General features: G+C 39.6%; 3 protein-coding genes across 8 annotated transcripts in view; 2 read left to right on the forward strand and 1 right to left on the reverse strand.

Moving 5' to 3' along the window:
• The first annotated feature begins 6,454 nt into the window (after window positions 1-6,454).
• Window positions 6,455-7,411, forward strand: LOC149310950 (mas-related G protein-coupled receptor member H-like). Its single transcript, XM_089528595.1, has one exon. The coding sequence runs from the start codon at window positions 6,455-6,457 to the stop codon at window positions 7,409-7,411; it is 957 nt and encodes a 318-aa protein (XP_089384721.1).
• Window positions 7,412-10,202: 2,791 nt separating this feature from the next.
• On the forward strand, window positions 10,203-15,708 carry LOC149310951 (mas-related G protein-coupled receptor member H-like). Its single transcript, XM_089528430.1, has 3 exons — window positions 10,203-10,320; window positions 13,744-13,915; window positions 14,581-15,708. The coding sequence occupies exon 3, from the start codon at window positions 14,715-14,717 to the stop codon at window positions 15,546-15,548; it is 834 nt and encodes a 277-aa protein (XP_089384556.1). The 5' UTR covers window positions 10,203-10,320; window positions 13,744-13,915; window positions 14,581-14,714; the 3' UTR covers window positions 15,549-15,708.
• A 6,704-nt stretch (window positions 15,709-22,412) lies between these two features.
• The window catches only part of PNLDC1 (PARN like ribonuclease domain containing exonuclease 1), a 32,913-nt gene continuing 28,265 nt past the window's right edge, over window positions 22,413-27,060 (reverse strand). For 5 of the 6 annotated variants that reach the window (XM_089530100.1, XM_089530102.1, XM_089530098.1 and 2 more), the window contains 4 exons: window positions 25,225-25,324; window positions 24,742-24,917; window positions 23,492-23,590; window positions 22,413-22,550 (listed from right to left, as the gene is read on the reverse strand). In XM_089530100.1, coding sequence (XP_089386226.1) covers window positions 22,475-22,550; window positions 23,492-23,590; window positions 24,742-24,917; window positions 25,225-25,324 — 451 coding nt within the window. In that variant the 3' untranslated portion in view covers window positions 22,413-22,474. Of the gene's footprint in view, window positions 22,551-22,707; window positions 22,742-23,491; window positions 23,591-24,741; window positions 24,918-25,224; window positions 25,325-27,060 lie in introns of all 6 variants that reach the window. The other variant, XM_089530099.1, reaches the window with a different exon arrangement.

A 27,060-nucleotide genomic window follows, 5' to 3' on the forward strand; every position in this document is an offset into this window, starting at 1 on the left:
ACACTAACATTGAAACACTCAAAATACCTATTTCAGACTAAAAACAGTACACCTAGCTGCAAATCACTCTACCCTGATTAGTTAAAGCAGCAGGAAGGTTTTTGCCTGCTGGCAAAAAGAGAGCAGAGGAGGGCAGATGGAATCTCCCTTGGCAGGGAGTTCCAAAGCATTGGAAGAGCCACCGAAAAGGTCTCTCCCATGTCCGCACCAGCTGAGCCTGCCAAGATGGTGGGGTAGGGAGAAAGCTCTCCTCCCAAAATTCTAAGACTTCTGCAGGGTCATAAGGGAAGATGTGGCCTGTGAGTTAGCCTGAACTTAAGCCATATAAAACTTTATCAGTCAAAGATAGCACTTTGAATTGTGCCCAGAAACGGACCAGCAACTAGTGAAGCTGTTTCAGCAACGGAGTTATGCAGTATGTCTAACCAGTTCTGGTCAGCAGTTTAGCTGCATCATTTTGAACCTGCTAAAGTTTCCAAATAGTTTCCAAAGGCAACCCCAAACAGAGGAGCTTATCGCATGAACTTTAAAACTGGCTCCAGCCTGATGCAGGATGGAGGCAGGGATTATTGCATGCTAGATCGCCACCTAATCGTCACCCACCATCAGTCCGGGCCCAGGCCAGGTCCTAGCCGCACTCCACCAGCACTTTTTTGAAGTTGGAACCTTTCCAGATTCTAAAAAGTGCTGGTGGAGTGTGGCTGGGACCCGTGCTGATGGTGGGTGGCGATTAGGCAGCAATTTAGCATGTGATAATTCCCGTCTCCATCCCGCATCCCAGCTCTAGCCCTGGAGGCTAGAGCCAGTTTTAAAGTTCACACGATAAGCTCCAGAGTGTATTACAGTGATCCAATCAGTATGTAATCAAGGCATATATTAATGTGGCTAGATCTGGCTCACTAGTTTTAATTGTGTAAATGCATATGTATGACATAATGCCACTATTCTTGATCTCTTCTTGATTAATTCTCCAATAAACAAGTTTATCTCTTTTAACATCAAGTAATTATTGTGTAGATGGGCACAATGTTGCAGAACCAATTTGCCTTTCACCCTGGTATTGCTCAGGTAAAAAATAGTGCAATTTGGCCAAATCCTGAATAACAAAGAAGATTAAGGTGATCCAGACTTGTACGAAGTGTGGAGATTCAGAACAGAATGGTCTGATTCAGTTCCAGAACAGAACAGGTACAGACCATAGGAATTTGGACTAATCTGGAAATCTGGAATTTGGACTAATCTGGAAATCTGGAAGGAAAAACAAGGAGGAAAAAGACAGTTGGTCTCCCATCACCACCATATAATGAAGATGCCAAGGCAAGGGACCTGGGCATTGCTCACAGCTCTGCCATGCAAACTAAAGTAGGTAATTCTGCAAGGGATGGGGGTTGATATGGGGCCATGAGAGTGAAGTTTCCAGCCCAGATGAAGCAGGAGGATCAGCAAAGATTTTATTGGTTGGACTACTGGCGATAGATAAATCATGCTTTTACCACCTCCTTTCCCAGTTTCTCGTGCTTCATCTTTGAATTTTACCAATTGGTTTGCTAGCAGAATAAAGGGGAAAAAAGTATCTTCTCTTCAAGTACACTGCCATTTCATTATCATTAACATAACATTGCTGATTATCACATCAGGCTCATTTTTGGCACCCTCCTGCAATTATCATGTTACTGGCAAATCCGATACTTTCATGCTATAGTGCCATACATTTTCACACCATCACGCAATAGTGCAACATCAATGGTATTATCACACTTTAGCATTTTGCACTTAGACATTGTTTCCCGTGATTGTTTAGGAAATGCTTGTGTATGCACATATGTGCATGGGTTTCAATTGCATCACAGTATTAGCATTCTTTAACTTCCACTTAATTTTAGCAGTGCCAAACATTACAAGAGAGAAATTTATATTGTAAATCACAAGGAATACAGTATGTAAAAGAAAGGACAATGACCCTTTCGGCAGCCAGTGATGTAATTCTACTGGGACGGCCAAGTGACACTGGAATTAAACTGGCTAAAATTTAAAAATTGATGATGACAAAACTTCAGTCACATGAATGGATTGCAATGAGCTTTTGAACTTTTGCAGTAGTACAATTTACACAATATTGCAAAAACATTCACAACATTTCCCCATGAATGAAATGTTCCTGGAGCATTCCACTTTACTGCCATGGCAAGTACAGATTTCACAAGACATCATGTGAATGATTCAGCACAATTGTATGATTATCTTAGGAGCATTCCTTCCCCAACCACTTCTTTTCCTCATGTGTTATTCTCCTTAGTTCATCTTTAACAAATTTAGTTGACTAGTGCTCTGGCAGGGGAAGTGCCAGAACAAAAGCAGTGTGATATGAATTGCCATTATCAAACAGTTAACAAAAGCTTTTAAAAATTGTTTTGTTTATTGAAAATTGCTAAACTTTATGGATGCCTAGCACAAAAGCCTTTGTGTTACTCTTGTGAAAGTGGACTGAGTTAATCCTCTCCTTAAGAGTTTGCCATGTTTCCAAATTTTATCCAGGTATGCATTTTTTTAAAGTATAGTCATTTTTGTTTGTTTCCCAGTGCAAACCAATAGTGAAATGAGTGATCCACAGTTTCAAATCTCAGTTTGGATTCAAGGTCCAGCTTGTAATGGAATGGGTCTGGATCAATCTGATCTAAATTGGGCTCAGTACTGAATTGCTGAAACGGGCTGTGAAGAGAATTGGAGGCATACACAGCCTTAGTGTAAATTAAGACATAAACAGAATACTAATTAAGTGCACTGAATCATCAAGACTGTATTAAGAGAAGAACTGGGATTCAGGTTTCCCTTTTAAAGAAAAATTAAACCCACTCTCATTGGATAGGGAAGTTCAAAGAATAAGTGCCACCACAAAACAGATTGTTTCTATTATCTGTTAATCTTTTTTCTGGCAGACATAGCACCCAAAGTATATTTCCAGTACATCTCAATTGAAGGGGTAGGGTGGCGTGAAGGAAATATAAGAAACAAAATATTGCTGTAAATATCTAAGACAAAGAACTGGAGCTCTAAAAATTAAACCCTTTAGATTGTGCTGGTAGATATAAAAAGATAACCAGTTAAATTTGTACAATGTTATCACAGACTTTTATTATCTCTGTGACTAATATGAGACAAAAGATCAACCAATACATTGTGGATCAGCTCAAATGTCCAAGGCCTGTTGAAGTTCAGCTCTACATGAACTCTACCACAGCAGTTTAATTGACTTAATCATCCCTTGTACAATAGTGAAAAAAATAATAATTCCTGGCCACTACCATCCCCCTCCAAAATTAATGGCCATGTCAGATACCTGGATATTCAAATGGGGGATTCTATTATTTCTTCTAGCTGAAGGACAGAAGAAATAGAGTGAATGGTGACACCAGCATATTGATGGCATGATGATGATGATGATGATGATGATGATGATGATGATAAGCTTGACTCTCCCTACAGATCGAAGCGGGTTACAATAAAGAATAATAATACATAATACAATAAATCATAAAACATCACAGTCCCCAACCCTCCACTCACATAAATATAAAAACACATTAATTACAATTTTAAAAAACACTCAATAACAAATTTAGATTAAAATGAATTATTAAACAGTTAAAATGAGGCAGATGATCAGAATAGCTGTGGGCACACGGGGGTTATCTTTTTGATGGGAAGTCAGTCGCGGAAGACCTGCTGGAAAAGATCCATCTTTACTGCCTTCATAAGGCGCCAAGGGTGGTAATCTGATGGCTCCCCTCCAGCAGGTCATTCCATACTTTTGGAGCGGCTGATGAGAAGGTCCTCTGGGAAACCGCAGCCAACCTGGTCTTCTTCAGCTGCAGTAGATTCTTCCCAGAGGACCTAAGAGTGCAAGGTGAATTGTAAGGAAGGAAGCGCTCCCACATGTAAGCTGGGCCGAAGCCATGTAGGGCTTTAAAGGTAATAACCAGCAGCTTATACTGCACTCGGAAGCTAATTTGCAGCCAGTGAAGAGATTTCAAGATAGGTGTTATGTGGTCCAATCTGGATTTACCAGCAACCAACCTGGCTGCCATATTTTACACAAACTGAACATTCTGAACTTGGCACAAGGGTACCCCATGTAAAGTGTGTTGCAGAAATCGAGATGACAGGTTACCAGTGTGTGTACCACCATTTCTAGACCCTCTGCTCCAGGTAGGGTCGCAGCTGGCGTATCAACCGAAGCTGATAACAGGCACTGCTGGCCATCGCATCTATCTGTGATGACAGCTGGAGCAACGAATCCAGGAGCACCCCCAAGCTGCAAACAGAATCCTTTAGGGGAAGTGTGACCCCGTCCAGGACAGTTTGCATATCTCCAAACCCAGATTCAGGTTTCCTGTGATATAAATCTTTATGACAACCTTACTCATTTAAGGTCATCCTAAAACTGTGAGATGAAACTGTGAGAGAAAAAATGGAAGCTGCCAGAACCACGCAGAAAAATGTTCACATATAAAAGGTGTAGTACCCCAGAACTTTCTGGATATTTCCTTATTAAATAAGAGTGGAACCTCATTTTCTGTGAAGTAGATGTGGAGTTGTGCCTACCACTCATTCCATAAGTTGTCCAAAAGGTTACTATGGTTGATTTTGTATTTTTGATGCCTTTGTTTTGTAATCCGCCTTGATTCCGCAAGGAAAAGGTGGAATATAAATTATTATTATTATTATTATTATTATTATTATTATTATTACATCAAAATGTGCTAGAAGAACTGAAATAAGGACACAGTATCTCAATTTCTCTAAAGGAACAGAACCTAACTTGAAGCCAGGTTAAAATGGATCCAAAGTGATTCCATGGGGAACTTAACCAGGCAATAGCTAACAATTGCTGTGAGGTCATAAGATTCTAGTCTTCCATTTGTTACACAGGAAACAAATCATAATAGTGGAGTTCCTCACATCTTTACAGGATTACATTACTATGAAGAGCAAAGTGCATCACAGGAGGCTAAAATCTGGAGTGTGACAATGTTAGTATTAACTTTTCCATATTGTAGTTTGGTTTAAAAGAAAAAAGAAAAAAGAAAACAACCTTGATTTCTGTTATTCACATCATCAGGTTTCTATTTAAGGAGCTTCATGGGAACTTGACAGATATAATTTTAGTACTGAAAGCAAAGATAGGTGCCAAGTACAAACAGGGTTAAATGCAAATTCTGTTGCCAGTAATTGTATCTCAACTATTGAAGCAAGGATTTTTCTTGTTATCTGGTGGGGGCAGTGGGTAACATATAGTCAAAGATCTGACAGAGGAAAATAGGTATAGCTTCTTTTATGTAAACTGATCAAATTTAAAAACTAAATTTAATTAGCACAAGTTATTTTATTCCTGAAATATTAAGAAATATCTTCACTTACAACCAAGGAATCATCTTTTAATATTTTTGTGCATGCGTGAGAGAGAGAGAGGAGAGAGAGAGAGAGAGAGATGTGTATGTCTTCTCAGGGGTCTTTTAGAACTGCAAATGTCTGCATATAGAGATCTGATAGCCAGTGAACTTTCTGTGGATGTGTTAATTCAAGGAGTGGCTGGGAGAACTCTCAAGGAGACATGGTACTTGGGTGAAAATAACAGAATAATAGAATTAAAGAACTGTAGTGTTGGAAGGGATCACAAATGATGTCTGGTCCAAACCTCTGAGGATGAAAGAATCCAAACCTAAAGCATCCTTGACAGAAAGATCAAACCATGTTTAAAAACCTACAATAAAAGAGCATCCATCACCTTCCACTGCAGTCCATCCCCCTATTCATCAGTTCTATCAGGAAGTTCTTCCCCTAATGTTTAATCAGAATCTTCTTCCTTGTAATTTGAATCAGTTGGTTTGAGTAATGCATACCAATTGATAATACAGTCATCCCTCCATATTTGCGGCTTTGATATTTGCAGATTTGATTATTCACGGATTTCATTAATATGTTCTCTCTAGGACTGTCTAGGTCCTCCAGTGCAACTTTGTGGTCAACTTTAACTAAAAGTTGCACTGAAAGACCATTTGTAGCTACTCCAGTGCCATTCTATGGTCAGTGTATGTTGGACATTGACCACAGAGTTGCACTGGAGGACCTAGAGATTCCTAGAGAGGTGTCCTCTCAGGTAAAAACAGTGTTTTTGTTATTTGCGTTTTTTCCATATTTACGTTCCCCTAACCCTAACAAATATGGAAGGACAACTGTACATACAAATTCTGATACATCCTAGAAAGTGTCAGAAGGGGAAGAATGAAAGGTGAGGATGCAGAAGCAACGAACTCCATTCTTCATCAACCCTAATTCTGCAATGCCTAATTCTGCAAGCAATGCCAACACAAGCAAATTTTTCACCTCCTCTTAGAACAATCTTAACACCATAATAACAAAAAATATGTTTGATTTTGGCAGGTTGAGAAGAATTATGGAACATGTTGACAGCATCAAGGCAAACACCTTGTCTTCTCCCACTGTTGAGGCAGTGAAGAAACCAGGCAAACCTGTAGATTCTCCACGTACCTTAACACAGAGAATATTGTACACATCTTTTCCAATATGCATCTTTGGGATGATAGCGAATTTACTAGTTATATGGCTTTTCTGCTGTCAGATCAAAAAGACTCCATTAACTCTGTATTTCCTTAATATGGCAATTGCTAATCTTTTAATAATCGTCTGCAACGTTTATGTTGTTATCACGTATTTTACCTCCCTGTATCCCAGCTTGATGTTTCGACGTATAATGCAAATGCTGCACATAAGTGCATTTGATACCAGCTTCTTTTTTATTACAGTCATCGCTGTGGAAAGGTACCTCATTCTTAAGTACCCGTTGTGGTGCAATCAGCACCGGCCCAAAAATTTCTCAGTTATGATGTGCGTTATTTTATGGGGTTTGTCCTGGATAGTGTCATTTGTGACCTATTATGGCTGCTTTCCAAGATTCGACATAAGTGTTAACACGCTTCTTAACAACTGCAGAACTGCCAATATAATTGAAATCATCGTTGAGGTGTTTGTTTTTCTTCCCAGCATGATCTTCAGCACTTGTGCCATTTGGAACAGAATACACACAAGACAGCCCCAGACTCCTGTAGCAAGACTTGATGTTACCATTGTGGGCTTGGTTCTTCTGTTTCTTATTATTAATGCCCCAATCAGAATTACTCAGGTCATTACAACTTGGGCTTTTTATATAGATAGATTTGTGTTAGGTAAGATTTCTCTGTTATTGGACTCTGTCAACAGTGCTGGCAATCCTTTTGTATACATTATTGTTGGATGTCGAAAAAGCCAAAAGGCTATCCTCTTTCTTGAGAGAGCTCTAAGCGATGGAAAAAACACAACAGAGAAAATACAAGCCAATGAAGCAGATGCCTGAAAATATCCTGTCCAAAGCTAAACAAGAATCCTTATCCAAGGATTTTCATTCCCAGGTCCAGAATAAAAAGTTTTAAGCCAACATTTTAATGTGTTGTGCATTGTTTTGAATATACCTACATAGTCTATGCCCCATTTTAAATGTCTTTGTAGGCAAAGGCTGCTGGTAGGCTGGGAAGGTTTGAGACTATAGCAGTGCTACTCAAAGTGGTGGTCTGTAGACTGGTGTTGGTCCATGAATTATTGGCTGCTTGACTGCAGCAAGTTTCTGTGGGGGAAAGAAATTCTTGACCTGGCATATTGGGAGTGCAGGTCCCTGGCATATTGGGGAAAATCCTTGCTGATACCTTATATCAGATACCTTAAGAAGGACTGGACTTAAGGACATTAGCGAGATCTGGGAGCAGCAGTGACTGGATCCTAAGTTGTCCATATGTTCTGCCTTACAGAAGACAATCTTCTATTTGAAGGTTGTCTTGCTTTGAAGCACTATCCAACCAATTGTCTGATTGAAAATTAAGGAAATGTAAAAAGAAGGGCCCTTGAATTTTCCCACCAACATAGCAAATTGAAAGCAGACACCCAGGTCATATGGTCAGTCTTCTCCACATTGCATTGTATTACTATTTCTACAAATTAATTGTATTTCTAGTTTGTTGTTGTGATATGCCTTCCCAGTCAACTCTAAATTATGGTGACTCTGCTCTAGGATTTGGCGGTCCCTGTGTAGACTTGTCCGCAGCTGCATGGTATGCGGTAAACTCCTCTGGCCGAAATAAAGTCACATTCTTTGACTCTCCTGCTACAGATTAGCTGTTCTACTGGATACTCAAGACAAACTCAATTCAAACTCGTCAAAAACACACTAAAATGGATCAAGAATGCTGTCACTGTGAGCATCAGCCAACATAGGTTAACAGTGGTTGTGATGTCATTGAGTTATTGTGTTCTTTTTGATCATCATAATCATAGCAATGTAGATCATACCTTCCAAGAATAAAGCTTCTATGATGAGCAAGAAACATGACCAAAGGAGATGAAAAGAACACTGGAGTGTAACCATGGTAGTATTTAGTTTTCAGTCATGCACACCATTCTTGGTACTTGAAAGGAAGCAGCAAAAAAGCTAAGATCTTCATTAGTTTCACCAGCACATGTGTCTGTTTAACACCCATCCTGGACACATGTCTTGACTGAGAATACTGAGCATAGATCTGTTATTCCAAAGTCCATGGCCACAATTTTAAGCAGATCACTGCATAATTAATATGCTTCCTCCACTATCTGGAGTGTCGCACACAGGACCAGTTATGGGAAAGAGACATTTAAAACCCCTAACTATAATGCAGGCTCATTGCCTGCTCTAAGAATTTAACCTTTTTCAGACCTCCTGAGTGTCCTTAGGCCCCTCATTCCCCCCAAGTGACCAGATGCCATAACCGCAAAGTAGGACAAGGTGCCACAAAATATAGGGCATTCAAGAAAATGTGAGACATTATAAAACAAAAGCTAAAAACTCTCATATGAATATAAATTCGTGTTTTATTGTCATGCTCAAAATGGAGGACATTTTGGAATTGCTCCTGGACTGAAGGTTGAAATGGAGGACATGTCCTAGAAAAGGAGGACATCTGGTAGATGGAGGCCATGGAGTGAACCCTTTCCCCCCAAAGTCTGGTTGCTATTTCTGTTGGGGTACATACCCTTTTAAACAATATTCTATTGTTTTAACAAGTTACCTGTTTTAAATATTTTAATAGTTTAATTTTATTTTTAAGGCCACTTTTGTACATTTTTAATTGCACTGTGCTTTTATTGTAAGCCGCTTTGAATCCAAAATTTTTGGGGGGAGAGGAAGCAGGATATAAATATAATAATAATAATAATAATAATAATAATAATAATAATAATACAAGCAGGGTGACCAGATGTCCTAACCATAAAGGAGGGCAAGGTACCGCAAAATGGAGAACATTCAAGAAATGTACATGACCAAATAAAAGTTTAAAACACTCATGGAAAATGAAAATCCATGCTTCATTATCATGCTCAAAATGGAGGACATTTTGAAACTCCTCCTGGGCAGAAGGCTGTAATGTAGGACATGTCCTGGAAAAGGGAGATGTTTGGTCACCCTAAATTCCCCTCCCCCAAAAATAAGGGTTCAAAATTGTATTTTATCCCTAAAACACTCAATAAGCGTCTCCTTCATAAGTCTATAGGAGGCTGGGTGACTAGATGTCCTAACTACAAAAGAGGACAAGACACCGCAAAAATGGAGGACAATCAAGAAAAAAGGGAAGACATTACAAGATCAAAGCTAGAAAGACTAAAATAAATGTAAATCCCTGCTTCTTAGTCATGCTCAAAATGGAGGGCATTCATGAAAAATGGAGGGTCATGACCCAAGAAAAGCTAAAAAGAAAACACTCCTAGAAATGTCAACCCATGCTTCTTGGCCATGCTCAAAATGGAGGGCACTTTGGAACTCCTCCTGGGCAGAAGGCTGAAATGTAGGACATGTCCTGGGAAAGGAGGGCGTCTGGTCACCCTGATGTGGGGAGAGGGGGATGCTACTGGCCACTCCTTGGAGCCTTGCTGGCTTTCTTGAGCCCATGGAAAAGCCACAGCTACAGAGTTGCTGCTGGGCGGCTCATAGATAGCAGCAGGCCCTCTGAGAGGAGTTCCTAGAGCGTCCCCCTGAGGCGCTCTAGGCTGAGAACTCGGAGGGCAGGCAGGCCCTCTGAGAGCGCCTCCTAGAGCGTCTCCAGGGAGAGAGAGAGAGAGAGAGAGAGAGGGGAGGAGGTTGCTTGCAGGCAGCCATCAACAGTGGGAGGCTGAGGTTTGGGGAGGCTGGAGGATAGATAGAGTGCCAAACTGGATAACAAAGCCCATCCAGGCTTATGACAGGTGATGGAGGTGGCAATAGAAAGGCCATTAGACCCCCCCCCCCTTCATTAGATCCTCCCACACATAAAGGTTGAGGAGGGCTTATTTCCTATTTGGGGGGTTGAAACAGCCTTTTGACCAACCACCCCCCAGTATTGGGGCTGGGGAATGAGGGGGGTTAGACCCAATCCAGGGTCCCACAAGGAATGGGAATGTGTCAAGGCCCCACACCCTGGCAGTTGCCCACCCCTGAGCCCCTGGTCTCAAAAAGAGGACGAGGCACCGCGAAAATGGAGGATATTTCAAGGGGGAAAAAAGGGGAGGACATTACAGAATAAAAGCTAGAAAGACTGAAGTAAATGCCAAGCCATGCTTCTTGATCATGCTCAAAACGAGGGCATTCGAGAGAGAGAAATGGAGAGACATGACTCAAGCTATTTAAAAACCACTCCTAGTAATGTCAGTCCATGCTTCTTGGTCATGCTCAAAATGGAGGTCATTTGAGAAAAATGGAGGGCCATGGCCCAAGAAAACTAGACATGCTCATAGACATGTCAATCCATGCTTCATCCCCCAGAGCGTCTTATCCAGCAGAGCCATCCTGGTGCAGTGGTTTCAGTGTTGGACTACGACTCTGGAGACCAGGGTTCGGTTCCCAACTCAGCCATGAGACCCACTGGGAGGGCAAGTCACACTCTCTCAGCCTCAGGGGAAGACAGTGGCAAACCCCCCTCTGAGCAAATCTTGCCAAGAAAACCCCATGATAGGGTCGCCATAAATCAGAAACAACTCAAATGCTCACGACACGCAGACATCCTCTGAAGGCTGTGACAAACCTCCTCTGACCAAATCTTGCCAAAAAAACCCTACGATAGGATCGCCTTCGGCTCTCTGCAAGTCAGAAACGACTGGAAGGCACACGCCACCGCACCATTTAATGCCAGTTCTGTACATGACAAAACACTGGCCCCCAACATGAAGGGCAAGCAAGGGTGCTGACCTTTGGTTTTGCTGGTCTTTGAGAAACAGGCTTTAATTACACTTTTTAATGAACCTTTTAATTTAAAATAATAATAATAATAATAATAATAATGTGTTTTAATGCTGCATTTTGTTTAATGGTTTTTGTTTAATAATTATAATTCTCTTTTCTGTTTATTTCCATTTTTAATCTCTGGTTTTCTAAATATCCATTTTAATCTCCTGAACCACCTTTTGAGTTCTGAGGGAAAGACAGGGTTTAAGTTAAATACAGTGTGCCCTTGGGTTTTTGTTCCAGGACCCCCCTGTGGACCCTGTGGATACGGAAATCCATCCCAGTAAATACAATGACATAGGGAAATGGTGTCCCCTATATAAAATAGCAAAATCAAGATTTGCTTTTTCACATTTCAAATCTTGTAAAAATATTTTCAAACTTTGGATGGTTGAATCCATGGATAAAGAAACTGTGGATATGGAGGGTCAACTGTAAATAATATATCTGAGTCAATGATTTTGGTGGGTTGAACTCTTGCCTTGGTATTCTGACTGGACAGGAAGATGATGATCCGGGTTCAGAGAATTTTCATCCTTTCTCTTGTCAGATCACCTCTTGATGAAGTGTATATTCTTGTAGCTGCTCCAAGTGTGATGATCATAGTGCGCATCAGACTTTGGAGGGCTGTGTCCATAACCCTCACTTTTTAAAACTCAGAAAAGCCTTCAGTACCTTATGGAGAGACTGATGCCATTCCTTTAGTGGGAAGGCTTCCTTCCCCCCCCCCAAAAAAAAGTGAAGTAAATGGAAGACATGGCCAAGGCACAATAAAAAAGTTATGATACTCTTTAGACAACCTCCCTAGATTCTGAGGATTTTAACAACAATGAAGTAGTCATGAATATCCCCTCTTCGGCAAAGATTTGAGGAGGTGGTTGCTGAGAAGTTTCAGCTGCTGTAGGAAAACTATCAGTCTTAGTTTTTTGTGGGTTTTTCAGGCTATGTGGCCATGTTCTAGAAGAATTTATTCCTGATGTTTCATTTGCATCTGTGGCTGGCATCTTCACAGAATGCTTGCCTGGAAAGGAGTTGGGTATGACTAGGTAGGGAGGAGTGATTTCCATGTTAATCTGTGTGTTGTTCTTTTGTTGATGGCAAGGCCTCAGGATGGGGCGATATGCAAAGAAGATTAGTGTCTGCTTAATTAGTGATCATTGCTGGGAAAGCCCCTGACCCTGGGTGGTTTCTCATTTGCAGAGTCTTGGTTTTGCTGTTTTTCAGGACTAGTAGCAAACTTTTTGTTCCCTTTAAGTGTTTCTTCTTTCCTGTTGAAATTGTCCAGGTGTTTGGTGGGTTGGTTTCAATGGCTTCCCTGTGCATTCTGACCTGATAGTTGTTGGCATGGTCCATAATTTCAGTGTTCTCAAACAGCATATTATGCCTAGGATGATTTATAACGTGTTCTGCTACTGCTGATTTTTCTGGCTGACTTAGTCTGCAGTCTTTCTTGTGTTCCTTGATTTGTGTTTGAACATTGTGTTTGGTGATCCCTATGCAGACTTGTCCACAGCTGCATAGTATGCGGTAAATTCCTGTGGCTGTGAGAGAGTCTGTCTTGTCCTTTGCTGAGTGCAGCATTTCCTGGATTTTCTTGGAGGTTGTGTTTCCTCACCATTTTCCCAATTCTGTCTGTGACTCAGCACTCTGCCACAGAAATTTCCTGGTTGCCTTGATGGATGACCAGTACCAGTTTTTGTTGTACAATATGATATATGCTTCAAAATTAGAAAAGTTGATTGGGTCCCAAGGAAATCATAGGGTATTCTTTAAACTAGTTAGTGAAAATAGAAGACCTTGCATATCACCTAAAGTTGGACAGAGGGAAACAGCATCACTTCTCTTATGTGAAGTAATTAAGGAGTTCACAATGCTGTAATGGCCAATGTAAATGTTACTTTTGCTAGGATGTCAAGATATCTTGAAACATTAATTAATTAATAGAAATTATCTAGTAACAAAAACATTCAATCATATCAAATATCCGATACAGCAGTGCATCTCAAGCTGATATGACAGACTAGCGTTTCCCCCCAATTTGCCAGGGACTGGTACAATATATGTGCCCACTGACTACAATTATTATTTTCTTTTTTTTCCCGTGGAAACTCACCATAAACTGGCTCCCTGAACAGCACTAGTCCATGGAATATCATTTTGACTAGCAATGCCATACAGTACATACTATCAGAGGTGTCAGCTTCAGTTTCCAAGTAAAGTTTCCACAGCCCAAATAGCTAAAAATGACAGGACACTAAATTTTGATATAAAATAAGATAGTAAGAAACTGCTTATCTGTATCTAAGACAATGATGCCTCTTTGTATTTCTTGGAGAAGATTTATGTACCAGAAATGTTAAGCAACTGTGAAAGTATCTTCAGTTCATCTGTAATAATTTTCTTTTCAGCAATTGTGCACAAACAAGCAATCGGAATATACTGTGAGAAAACAAGTACATATCTTTTAAACAAAAGCATGAAGCATTTGGTGGACATGATCTAATGCTCATCCTCATCATTCTGTTCTGTTAAATTTAATCAGAGCAGTGTACATTATCATAATAGAAGTCTTTAAGCCAGGTAATATATTCAGTTTAAAATTACCAATACAACAAATATCCAGTTTCTAAAAGAGGTAGCAATGGGCATAATACAACTAATATTTCAAGAGAAAACAAAAATTAGGGTAAAAGATCCATAATAATTGACAGAAATCAAAATTAAAAATAACTGCTGAAATCAAGGTGTCTTTAGCTTCTGGCAAACATTTATGGTATAGTCTTATGGATTTGGCAATAATTCTTCACTTTTACTTTATGTATTTTACAAGTAAATATGTAAACAAATTAAGGTGTAAAAGGGGAGGGAATTTCTAACATTGTCCTTCATGGTCAAATCCTGTATCATAACACATATTTCCTTTTCTGTCAGGTGATTTTCTCAAAATTCTTTCCTCAGCTGCAACATCGCAGCAATTTAAAAATGACACATTATACAAAAGGAGAAAAAACAATAAACTTTACTTGACATACTTTCTTGGTTTTTGCAGAATTAATACGTCTGAATATATATGATTTTTTTTAAAATGATTAAAATGTGTGGATTTATAACAAATAATTATTTGCAATTTTGTCACTGGATTCATATAGCTAAATGTGTGTGTGTGTAATGTATAGGTATGAAAATTATTCATATATAAAAATAAATTCAAAATAATAATGGCATGTTGTATTTAATTTTGGCAGGTTCGGAAGAGTTACTGCACACATTAACAATCTCATGTTGGCACAGATAAGCGACATGTTCCCCATCATTTGCTGATGCAGTGAATGAAAATGACGCAGATGTGGGTCAGCCTGCATACTACATTTATAAAGCGATGATAATTATAGCTATTCCAATTTGTATTTTGGGATTAGTTGGGAATGGATTAATCATTTTCTTTCTTTCCTTTAAGATCAAAATGACAAAGTACGCTGTGTATATTCTGAATATAGCTATTGCTGATTTTATTGTTTTGCTTTATCAATATATATATTTCATGTTATTTTTGCAACCAACTCACCTTAGTGGATCTGCTTCACATTTTCTAGAGTTGATGTATAGTCTTGGAAACAAATCCGGCTTCTGCATATTAACAGCTGCTTGCCTTGAAAGGTGTTTTTCAGTCTTTCCTCCCATCTGCTATCTATTTCGACGGCCAAAACATCTCTCAGTTATTATTTGTATCGTGTTGTGGATCGTCTGTGGTATCATATCTTTTGTGGAATATTTAGCATGCTATCCAAGATTCTATGCATATTTAGATGAAGATAGTTACAGTTGTTATGTTCAAACTATATTCAGAATGGTCCTTGCGTACATGATTCTCATTCCCATCATGGCCTTTTCCACTTTGGCTATTTTTATCAGAATGCTGCAAAAAGCACATGAAACGACTCCTGCAACATTTGATTTTACCCTTATAGCTATAGTTATTCTTTATCTTGTGTTTGAAGCTTCTGTTAGACTCCTCAACACTCTAGAATACTGGTATGATACAATAGGTGTGCCTATCTTTACAATATCTGTCTTATTTGATACCGTAAGCAGCAGTGTCAATGTTTATTTATATTTCGCCATTGGCTACTGCACTGAGAGAAGGTATAGTCCCCTTGAGACCTTTCTTGCAGCTGCTTTGCAAGACGAAAGACACATGGAACAGCAAACATAACAAACCCAGGGGGGAAATACATTGGACTTCAGAAACCAAATGGTAATTCTTACACAGATAGAACTATTTATATGAATTCCCAGCTGCAAAATAAATGTATTAATGGATCATTTATTTTACTGTTCATTAGTCAAATACATATATACGGGACCTTTTTCAGAATCAGCTGTACATCTATGATTTTATTTAGACCACAAATCATTTTTCAGTTCTTGTCGTGCCACAAGTCAAGAAGAAAAATACTGGAAAAAGGGACAGGAAAGCATTTGGTTGGTGAGAAAACATAACTGTGCAGAAAGCAGGATCAATAGAATCACTATAGGCCAAGACTAAGAGTTCACAAAATGCAGCATGAATATTAGTAAGTGTAGCTTACTGTAAATAAAAGCTGGCAGGGGAGAATTTATATGAAAAAAGGAGTGCACAGACATGAATAAAACGTCCTTATTTTATTTTATATTTATTATCCTGTTATAGGACCCAGAGTGACATACAAATTATGTACTTACAAAGTATGTTAAAATAAAATAGTTAAAACAATCTGAACACACAAAAAAAATTAAACTGTCCACTTAAAAACATTACTTTAGGATAGTTAAGATATATAAGATATTAAAACCAGGACACCTGTTGCACTCCCCCAACCAGTTAAAATCTTAAGGCCTGTTTAAATAAGGTCTGCCTGCTGGCAAAAAGAACAGAGAGGGGGCTAGTATGGTCTCTCTTGGAAAAGAATTCCATAATCTGTGAGCAGCTACTGAGAAGGTTGTCTCTCAAGTCCTCAACAGATGTATCTAATGGTAGTGGGACTAAAAGAGAGCCCTTCGCCAAGATCTTAAACTGAAGTAGATTGATATAGGGAAATAATCTCTCAGATAGTCTGGACCCTTCAAGCAGTAAAGGGTCATATGGGTCATAACCAGTACTTCTAATTCTTACCATAAATAGGCCATAAATCAGTGAATCTGTCTTGCAAGAGAGTTATAGGTTGAGTCTCCCTTATCAAGAATCCTGAAATTGAAAGGACCGGTACCATATTGTGCTCGTTGGCTACTTTTGTCTCTTTCCAAGACTCAAGGGACAGACACAAGTCCATGAAACACCACTTTGAAAGCAGTGCATTAAAGCACATTTAGGAACATAAGAAGCTAGTGCTGGAAGGTGGTCCATCTAGGACAGGACCGTTGACAGTAACTAGCAGTTACTATCCAGGACTTTAGATGCCTTAAAAATCAAAAAAGTTTACGTAGTATGAGAAAGTACAATTAGCAATCAGCATGTGTCTGTTTAGTGGTTAGCACCATATCTATTCTGTACCAACAGTGTTGCTTATCTCTGGTGTACTCTTTAACAAGGAGTTCTTGGCAACCAAACCACTACTGCAGTGCTTCTGCTATTTCTCTGGCCTTGTGGGAGACACATAGCTTTATCTCCATCAGCCTTTTGACGAAAATAGCCTTTTTCCAAGCTGGTGTCTTCTGGATCTTTTGGAGTGAAACTTCCATCAGTTCCAGCCAGCAAGGGTAATGGCCAGGTCTAGCTGAAAGCATCAGAAAGACACTTGGCTGAAGAAATGTGTTGTAGATTAGCTCCTCTTGAGAGAAAGTTAAGACAGATCAGCTCAGCATCAGACTTTCTGTGCAGTGAAACAAGCTCCCATGATTAAAGAAGCTTTAAATGAAAAACATCCAAACCTTAATCAGCAAAATGCTTGTAGATAGCCCATATCCTGTCTTAACTGGCCTTCTCCAACTAGGTGCCCTCCATATATTTTGGTGTGCCAAATTGCCAGCATTCCTAGCCATTAGCCATGCTGATGGAAGTTGGTAGGAGTTGTAATAAAAAAATATGGAGGGCAGCAAGTTGGGGAAGTCTAGATGTCTAACTAGACTTCCCCAACTTGGTGCCCTCCATATTTTTTTTATTACAACTCCCACCAACTTCAGTTGTCTAACTACTGAGTTAGTCTAACTAACTAGATGTCTTAACTACTGAGCATGAAAGAAATGATTGTTACCAAAAATGCTAGGGTCCCAAGAGGGCACCCTCAATTAATATTCAAATAGGGGAATTTTATTAGCTCCAACGACAGCAGCTGAGAGGGCTCAGGCAACTAAAGCAGGGATCAAGCCTGTGTATACCCGTTCTGAGTGCTAGTTCAAATAGTTTTATTTATGAATCAAGAGGTAATCAGTCATCACACGAAGACTCTCACTTGTGCTCACATTCAAGAACTAACTATGCAAAAAATATAGTAGATAGCAACTAATAGGGCTGCAGAGGAAAATACTGTACCAATTCCTGACCTGGGATGCTGTGAAGTGGAAATAGCAAGCAGCCTTAGGATCGTTACGGGGCAAGCTATGCTGTGGAGTCAAGTGAGATATGGACAGAGTATGAGACCAAATTGGAGGTGACGAAACAGGCATATTTATTGTGCAAAACCTGTCCTGAGACAGAATTTGGGATGGCTTCCAGGTGGGAAGAATGGAAATGGAAGTTGTGAACGGCTGCACAATCAGTGCAAATGTCCTTGGACAAAGAAGTATCGTTCCAGAGGGACGTGTGCTTGGATTTCTGTTGACCTGCAACCCCAAGGTCTATTGTCCACCATCACTCCTATCAGCAAAGGCATTAAACAGATTCCGATCTTGATCTATCTACCCTGGCTATGTGATCTTTAGCTCCCCCATGCTGAGCCTCCCAGATCTTATATGGTAAGGTTAGTTTCACATACTGGGGCATCCTTACAGCTACATGCTCTAAACAGCACTTCTGATATCAATTTTATATTGGCGTGGAGAAGCAGAGGACCAGATCTTGGGGAAAATGTCAATATAAAATTCCTTGCCCCCACCCATGGATGAGAACTAAGAGTCTATAATTCCATTAATGCATCCAGAAGAAGGGAATAGCTTCTTAGACATGTTGGTGGAGGGGTGAGGACTGGAAAGTAATACTTAAAAGCTTGTTTTTGCTTGATCGCAACTTGATACAGAGGGACTAATCATGACTACAAACCTAGAGGCAGATCATGAACAAATGCTCTTGTTACAGAGAAATAAGACTGGTAGTTCATCTGTATTATTTATTTATTTTAATTATTTTAATGTAGTGGGTCATGCTCAAATCAGGTATGCTGTGTTCTATTTAGTTCAGTTTGCTCAGGCCTACCTAAAACTACACAGTATAGGACAGTGCATTTTGCTTCTCTTTTCTTTCCTTGTAACAGCTCAGAAACAGTTTCGTCTGTTAAGCAGAAAAAGGGCGGTCTGCCGGTGCCTGGTTTTGCTGTGCAAGGGAGCTGCAGCAGACAAACTGCACATCTCCCTCACGCAGCAAAAAGGACCTGCTTTTTGCGGCGCCACAAAGATACTGCAGTGCACCAATGGCACACTTGTGACGTCCTTATGACGCTGGAATGTGTGGATGCTAAGCGTCCGTCGCATCAAAATGGCAACGCCCGTGTGTACAGGGCACCACCATTTTGACGCCCCCATCACATGCTAGGGGTGAGGCCAAAATGGGCAGTGTGCCCTCGACCAACCCCTAGCACGTGATGGGGGCGCCGCAAAGGCCAGTCTAGATTGGGCCATAGTTACCAAAACTGGAAAATTCACAGACCCACTGAAAGCCAAAGGTTGAAGTGAGTGCCTAACCCAGTGCTCAATTGTACCCCAAGATTTCAGTTAAGATACAACACCACATGTCTCAGCAACAGAAACTACTCGTGATAACTACATCAAGTTCCTTCTTTCTCAGACTGTTCTCCCATTGAGAGTAATCTTCAATCATTTTTTCATGTGGTTGTTCATCCTAGCCCCCATTAGCCCAATGGCTCTCTAACATTTTATTGTGTGTAAGACCCTCACTTTTAATGTAAAAGAGGAGCTTAGGCCACTCTCTAGAAGCCAAGGTGGCTAACTGAGGCTGTCATACTTATTATACATATTATTAGAAGTCATGACTCACTAGAAAAAAGAATAATGCTTAGTAAGGTCCGGATCTTATCACACTAGATGAATCTCAGGCAGAAATGGGTTTTAAAAGTAGAAAAAACAGCAAATACAGGATGTTTTTCAGACTATGTTTCTTCCAAAAGCAGTAACATGAAAATAAAGTGAACAGAAAGTTGACAAAACTGACACTTTTTTACTTTCAGGAACTTCCAAAAGTAAAAAGGTGTCATTTTTGACAACTTTCCGTTTCCTTTATTTTCACATTATTGCTCTTTGGTGCAAGCATGTCTAAAAACATCCTACAATTGGGGGAGGGGGCCATTTCTACTTTTAAAATCCCATTTCTCTGTGGGATTCATGAAGTAAAGTATCAATAAAAGTATAGTGTCTAGATCAAGAGAAGTAATAGTGCCACTGTATTCTGCTCTGGTCAGGCCCCACCTGGAATATTGTGTCCAGTTCTGGGCACCACAATTAAAAAAGGACATTGAGAAACTGGAGCGTGTCCAAAGGAGGGCGACTGAAATGGTGAAGGGTCTGGAAACCATGCCCTATGAGGAACGACTCAGGGAGCTGGGGATGTTTAGCCTGGAGAAGAGAAGATTGAGAGGTGATATGATAGCCCTGTTTAAATATTGGAAGGGATGTCATATTGAGGAGGGAACAAGCTTGTTTTCTGCTGCTCCAGAGAACAGGACCCGGAACAATGGATGCAAGCTACAGGAAAAGAGATTCCACCTCAACATTAGGAGGAATTTCCTGACAGTAAGGGCTGTCCGACAGTGGAACGCACTCCCTCGGAGTGTGGTGGAGTTGCCTTCCTTAGAGATCTTTAAACAGAGGCTGGATGGACATCTGTCGGGGATGCTTTGATTTGGATTTCCTTCATGGCAGAAAGGGGTTGGACTGGATGGCCCTTGTGGTCTCTTCCAACTCTATGATTCTAAGTATGACAAGGCTTGTAGAAAGCAACAAGAAAGAGGAAGACCCCATTCCAGATGGATAGATTCAATCAAGGAGGATATGGCTCTAAATCTGCAAGACCTGAGCAGGGCAGGCGATGATGGGGTGACTTGGTCTCTCATTCCTAGAGTTCCCATAAATTGAAGTTGATTTGATGGCAGTTAACAAGAAAGATATACTCTAAAAACCAGCCAGCATAGCTTTGAAGCTTTGTCAAGTATATGACATTTTTACTTGCCCCCAATTCCAAAATATGGAATGCATAACTAGGTTCCACATTAATACCTTCAGCAACCTATTTGTTACCTTACCTTGACAGAGGTACTAATCTATCTAGCTGCCTTGGATCCCATTTTGAGAGAAAGGCAGGATATACATTACATACATACATACATACATACATATAATCTTTACAAAACTGGCACGTGCTGTCTGACATGTGCATATTCTTGTCCTTCTGATGTGCTGAACTACAGTGTTCCAAATCATACAGCCAGCTGTACTTTAAGTTGAGGTCCAATGCATCTGGAGGGCACATGTTTGAGGGAAGGTTGGTATGTACAGTATTTTGCTTCATTTAGATTTTATGGAAAGGCCATGTACATCTGTCACTTCTGTCTATTGAAGCTCAGCCTTATGCATGTTTATTCACATTCAACCATAAATGTTCAGAGACAAGGCTGAGATGAAGACCTTGGGGATCGATCTGTTTTCATACCAGTGGCATTTGCTGTACCACTTTCTTCTTTAAAATATAATGCATGCATTTGGCATGGGAAGATTTAATTTACTAAAATTCTGTGTTTTAAATTACCCTTCTTTTCTCTTTCAGGAGTTAGGGTGTTTTAAAACTGTTCTAACCCTCTACCACCATAGTAGCAGAGGTACAGTGTTTTTCAAAGTAGCCAGGATGTTACCTGACTTTTTATGGGAAGAATGACTGAGGGCAACATGAACAGAACCTAGATGGCCTTCTTTTCGGAGTGCTTTGATAGTGTGTTCCTCCTGCATGTCAGAGGGTTGGGGTGAATGGCCCTTGTGGTTTCTTCCAACTCTTATGATCCTATGATCGGGCTTAACTGTCCAATTCTATCTTAAATGGGGGGGGGGGGGGGATGGGAAAAATCTAATTTGCTTTACCTTCTTCCTTTTTACCTCCTAAATTCCCTTTTTAACATCTATATTCTGTTGTCTCATTTGGATAGCCATTTGGATAGCTAGTTTGGATAGCCATTGAGCTGTTGTTGGTATATCTTGTTTTTTCCAGAATCAAGCATAAACTGTCATAACACATGTTAACATAAAGAAAATAGATCTGCCATATTTTCTCTCAGTTTCTTCATCTTTGACCATTTCCAAGAGGAAAATTTCTGGTGCCAAGGTGATATCCATTTTTAATATTTCACTTATTGTTTTATGTATTGCTACCGAGTATGTTCTTACTTTTGGGCACGTCCACCATGATAAAATAAGCCTACATATTGTGAGCATTTCCAACGGCACACCTTTACCCTTCTGTACATCTTAGCTAACTTTTGCGGTGACAAGTTCCACCTAAGAAACATCTTATTCTCATTCTAATGGTTTCAAATTATTATTGTTCTATAATTCTATATTATGACCTACATTACAAGCCCATTTGATCATGTGGCTTTTTGCTTTTTTGTTGACCACACTGGAATACTGGTTGTGCAATGAAAATACAGAGGATTCCACAGAAGAGCTGATGGAAGGCAATGAACTGCAACATGAGGAACATTCCACATTGATAAAGATGCAACAGGGGTGGTTGGATACCGAGTGTTTTCCAGCAAAAGTTTGAGAGATGTTTCTCCACTTTCCCTATCCACTGCTTGATAATTATCACCCTTCCTATTCTCTTACCACCCTAGGAAACAAATAAAGGTTTGAGACTACGACAAAAATCCAAATTATTTTACTTATAATAGGGATGACTGGGAAAGACAAGAACAGCAAGGAGAAAACTTGTTTCCTATAGATGGTCTATTTCACAACACAATTGGAACAGCCTCCAAGCAAGAAGGCCAGGAGAGACCAAGAAGCCACAATGCCACAAATTCTGGAAAAGAAAGAAGATTGTTCAGAACACCAGACTCCAGAATAACCATTTTATTCTCTGCCTGCTTCAAGTTTATATCACCTTTCAAAAGAACAAGCAAGATTGCACATCTCTTCCACTGCCTGCTCAGAATATGTGACTTTTTCTTAACACTTACCTATTTTTAATTATTGGTTTCCACTCCTAAATTACTGAAAATAAATATAGATATAAATTTAGCTTGTTTATGCCGTTATGGCTAGTGAACTGTTAAAACTGCTAAAACATGTTCAATTTGTCTCTCCTTCCTCATTTGGTTTCATCTTCTTGAACTTTGGGTGAATTAGGTTCCACCTAGGCTAGGGACAGTCGACAACTGAATTCAGAGGAGAACTATTCCAGCAGCAATGGGATCTGGGAGCATATTTTACAAAAACAAAAAACCTGATGCCAACATGAATGCACAAGCTGCATAAAAATAATTTTGGCTCTTGGAAACTACAGGCCAACATCTGGAAGGCCATGAATGGCCCACCTCCTGATTTATGAGATTAAACAGGGATATTTTCAGATATTTTTTTTTTTGGGTGGGGGGTAACTTTGTCAATGAAGCAGGGGAAGAAAATCAGACTAGACCGGTCTAGGAACAATCTTTTTTAACAAGGCAAACTAGTGCTGTATTGTTAAGAATTTCTAACATCAGAGACAAAAATACAGTAACTCATGTGATGGAGGAGAGGCAAGTATCAGCATCATACATAGATAAGCCTTCACACCACAGTTGCTGACTGAAGTTACCTGATTTGGTTTCATGGGAAACTGAGCGGAGAGGAACCCCAAAAAGTGAGATGGTAAGTATTGCCTAAATCAGGCCTAAATCAGACAGCTACTGTTTACTCTTTACAAATGTTGCAAAACTCTAGTAATAAAGTATGCTTTTACGTAAAGTCAGTCTTACTTACTTGAGGAAGCAGTTCACCTGTGGGGAATGCCTCCAGTGGTGGTACACGGAAATCTGTAGGTTGGGATGATTTTTATATTCTTCCAACACCACCCTGACACTGCAACAATTGAAAGAAAGAAAGAGAAAGAAAGAAAGAAAGAAAGAAAGAAAGAAAGAAAGAAAGAGAAACACAAAGAATTCTGTCAGCTGATACAAATAGTTTCAAAGAACCAAATGTTATGTTAGAGTAACTTTTTCTCAAAGCTTCCCCCTCTCCTTTGAACTGCTCCTCCAATGGGTGCATTTTTCTTGTTAACTAGGTAGATTTTTCCTAACAGCAATGAGAGAGGAGAAAAATAAGACGTGTGTACAGACTATGGGACCATTTCAGCACAGAGCAGCAACATATGATATGTATTTTATATGTATTATCCTATTATTTCTTAGATTGTACACCATAGGCAGGTTTACTCTTGTATATTTATTGTTTTTATGTACAGCGCTGTGCAAATCTACAGCGCTATATAAATAAACAACAACAATAATAATAACAACAATATTATCCATATATTATGTGGCATGGAGCAAGTCTTCTATAGATACTGCTCACGAAATGCAGCTACCATTCACATATGAAAACAGAGAGCACAATAAAATCAATTTTGCCATGTAGGTATGTAACAGTAACTAGTTTTACAGTGGGCCCTTGGTATTTGCTGGGGTTTAGTACCAGGACCCTCCATGGACAGCAAAATTTATGGATGCTCAAGCCCATTATATACAATGGGGTAATAAAATGTGTCCCTTATATAAAATGGCAAAATCAAGGTTTTTCTGAATATTTTTCTTTTAATAGTTTCAAGCCATGGATGGTTGAATCCTTGGATACAGCAGACTGACTGGACCATGTAAACAATACTACAATCCTCATGTTAAGAACCAGAGTGAGGTACTTGATAACATACAAAAGAAACCCCAAATCCACAGGTGCAATAATTTTTTTTAAAAATGGTTACAAATCCATGTATGTACTCCACTGGAAAACTTTATTATTATTTGACGTTAACAGCAATACCTTTGAAATCTGAGAAAAGGCATAAGCTCAACACAGGACAGAGCAAACACAGCCACTGTCTAGCACATGAGCTGAAGCCACTTTGAATTTAGATGTTTTGGAAGTGAGACCCTCCTTTGTCCAACAAACAGCAAGGGATATCAACTATACAAAACGACAATTGCGAAGGCAGGATTAGGATTTTGATGACATACTCTCTAAATCTATTTGACAGCAAGAGAAACTGGTTCCTTCTTAGCCACCGCACATCAAACTTGCAGAAGATTCTTAACTCTTGATGGATCTGCTCTTCATTCACCCCTGGCCATCCATGCACATTAGCTATTAGAAGTGGGAGGTGTTTTGTAGAGTCATCCATGCCAGAAAAATTCTGAGAAAGTAAATAAATAAAGTTAAACTTTCCTTTGCTGATGACCCTAGGTGTCTTCTTTGAAGAGATACAAATTCTGTTGAGGAAAAATCTGTCTCACTGGCTATGCCCAGCTTGGCTCTCTGTTAAGAGATACCTCCCCCCAAAGGAGAAAATTTAAGAGGCCAGTTGCGGTTCACAGAAATCCAACTCCCCATCCTTTCTTTCTTAGAACTTGTCCACAGAGCAGCTTCTTAAAAATTTATGGACTATTGAAGTAGCTTCCCTGCAAACTGCTAGTCAGAATCATTTTGCATTTCATACTCACAATTTTCTGAACACCACCTCGGATAAGGTTCACCTGATTCACATATGGAGACAATACATCAAGGTACTGGGGAAAAGACTGGGCAGTCTTTGTTTGATCACTAGTTTAAGAAAAAGAAATGAATTTTGAAAAATGTTTTGAAAGGAAGGATATAGTAAAAACCTGGAATGTCAAGATGTAAGGTCTTAATTAACTTTTTTTAGGGGGGGGCACGGGTTAGGCTTTAAATGTCTACATTTTGTTGTTCAGCAAAGTCTTTTTAATAGAAATGAGACATGGGCAATATGCAATGTGAAAAGTGATAATCTTACTAACATCTACTGTAAACTGCCTTATATTACTATCTTGAATGGCAGATATAAAATATATTATATGACATGTACATAAATAAATGAACAGGCAAAACAACAGATCATTGTCCGCATGTTAACAGTGTTCTCATTGATCCTTCCTTCCTTCTGTAGTTATACCAATAAAGTTTGTCCTTCCATTTCTGCAGTCTGATTTTAGACAGACATCCTGAAGAAAAGAAAGGTATCCTTACAGTTATAACTTTTAGAGCAATAAATATTAGCTGTAAACTAAGTGTCTATAGGTTTTTCAGGGCTATATGGCTACATTCTGGAAGAATTCATTCCTGACGCTTTGCCTGCATCTGTGGCTGGCATCTTCAGAGGGTGGTGGCATGGAAGTGTGTAGGGTATATATACTTGTGTGACCCTTGGTTGGGAGGAAGTGATTTACATGTTAATCTGTGTGTTGGTCTGTTGTTGAATGAAAAGACCTCAGGGTATACATGGTGGATGTGTCTATTTAATTAGCAATCCACTGTCTGTGGGGAAACACCTGACCCTGGGTGGCCACACAGCCTGGAAAACCCACAAAAGCTATGAGCACTGGCCATGAAAACTTTCAACTTCACATGTGTCTATACTCAGATTATACTAAATCATCTGAATATTCTACTAAATTATCTGTTGGCCATTGTTATGTTTGTATCAGCTTCACTAAGGTGTGTGAAAACCATAGCTAAGTTGCCTCATGGACACTGTAGTAGCAGGAAAATTAGTTTTTTTAAAAAAAAGAAAAATAGGCTTGGTGGAATGTCCCTTCTATCTTAGGCAGTTGCTTACCCCATCTTGTAATTTTATAACCTCTGGAAAAAATCTCAACCTCTGCCCTCCCAAATTGTTTCTTTGACATATTCTAGAAATACAGCAGAGAGTCAGCTTGGTGTATTGGTTTGAACACTGGACTACAACTCTGGAGATCAGAGTGTGAATCTCCACTCAGCCATCAAAACCTACTGGATGACCTTGGCAAATCCCACTCTCTCTCAGCCTCAGAGGAAGGCAAAGGCAACCCTCATCTGAACAACAACACTTTTTGTGCTCCATATACCCTGGTTATAATAGGTGTACAGCATACCTCTTGCAAACAGCAAAAACATGTTGCTTGTATACAGGTCCTTGTAAAGAACAATAGTAACCTCTGTTTTCAACAATGTGAGATATGAATTTAAATTGTTACCATTATAATAAATCTGTGCAGAATGCAATGCTTCCCCATTAGCTGTTTTCTACTTTACTGTATGTGGCTGTCTTTTAGATCAGTGTTTTTCAGTATATAAGGAAACAGCCTAATGTGAAAGTGAGAAACAAATCCTAACAGAAAAGTAGTCTGTTGCCTAGAAATGTAGGATAAATTTTGGTACAACAAACCATTCATCTACTGTCTCAGCTTTTATGCTGAACCCTTCAGCAGTAAAAGTAGCAAAGTAAAACAGATCTTGGCTTCCTGTAGCTGAGATAAAGTACTGGCTTCTGCTCGCAGAGG

Source organism: Sceloporus occidentalis, unplaced genomic scaffold (assembly GCF_023333645.1).
Source record: "Sceloporus occidentalis isolate IW3139 unplaced genomic scaffold, rSceOcc1.0.p SCAF_6, whole genome shotgun sequence".
Lineage (NCBI taxonomy): Eukaryota > Metazoa > Chordata > Lepidosauria > Squamata > Phrynosomatidae > Sceloporus > Sceloporus occidentalis.

Bases quoted from the DNA above. Each gene is read 5' to 3' on its own strand.
- LOC149310950 (XM_089528595.1), top strand. From the start codon at position 6,455: ATGGAACATGTTGACAGCATCAAGGCAAACACCTTGTCTTCTCCCACT.
- LOC149310951 (XM_089528430.1), top strand. From the start codon at position 14,715: ATGATAATTATAGCTATTCCAATTTGTATTTTGGGATTAGTTGGGAAT.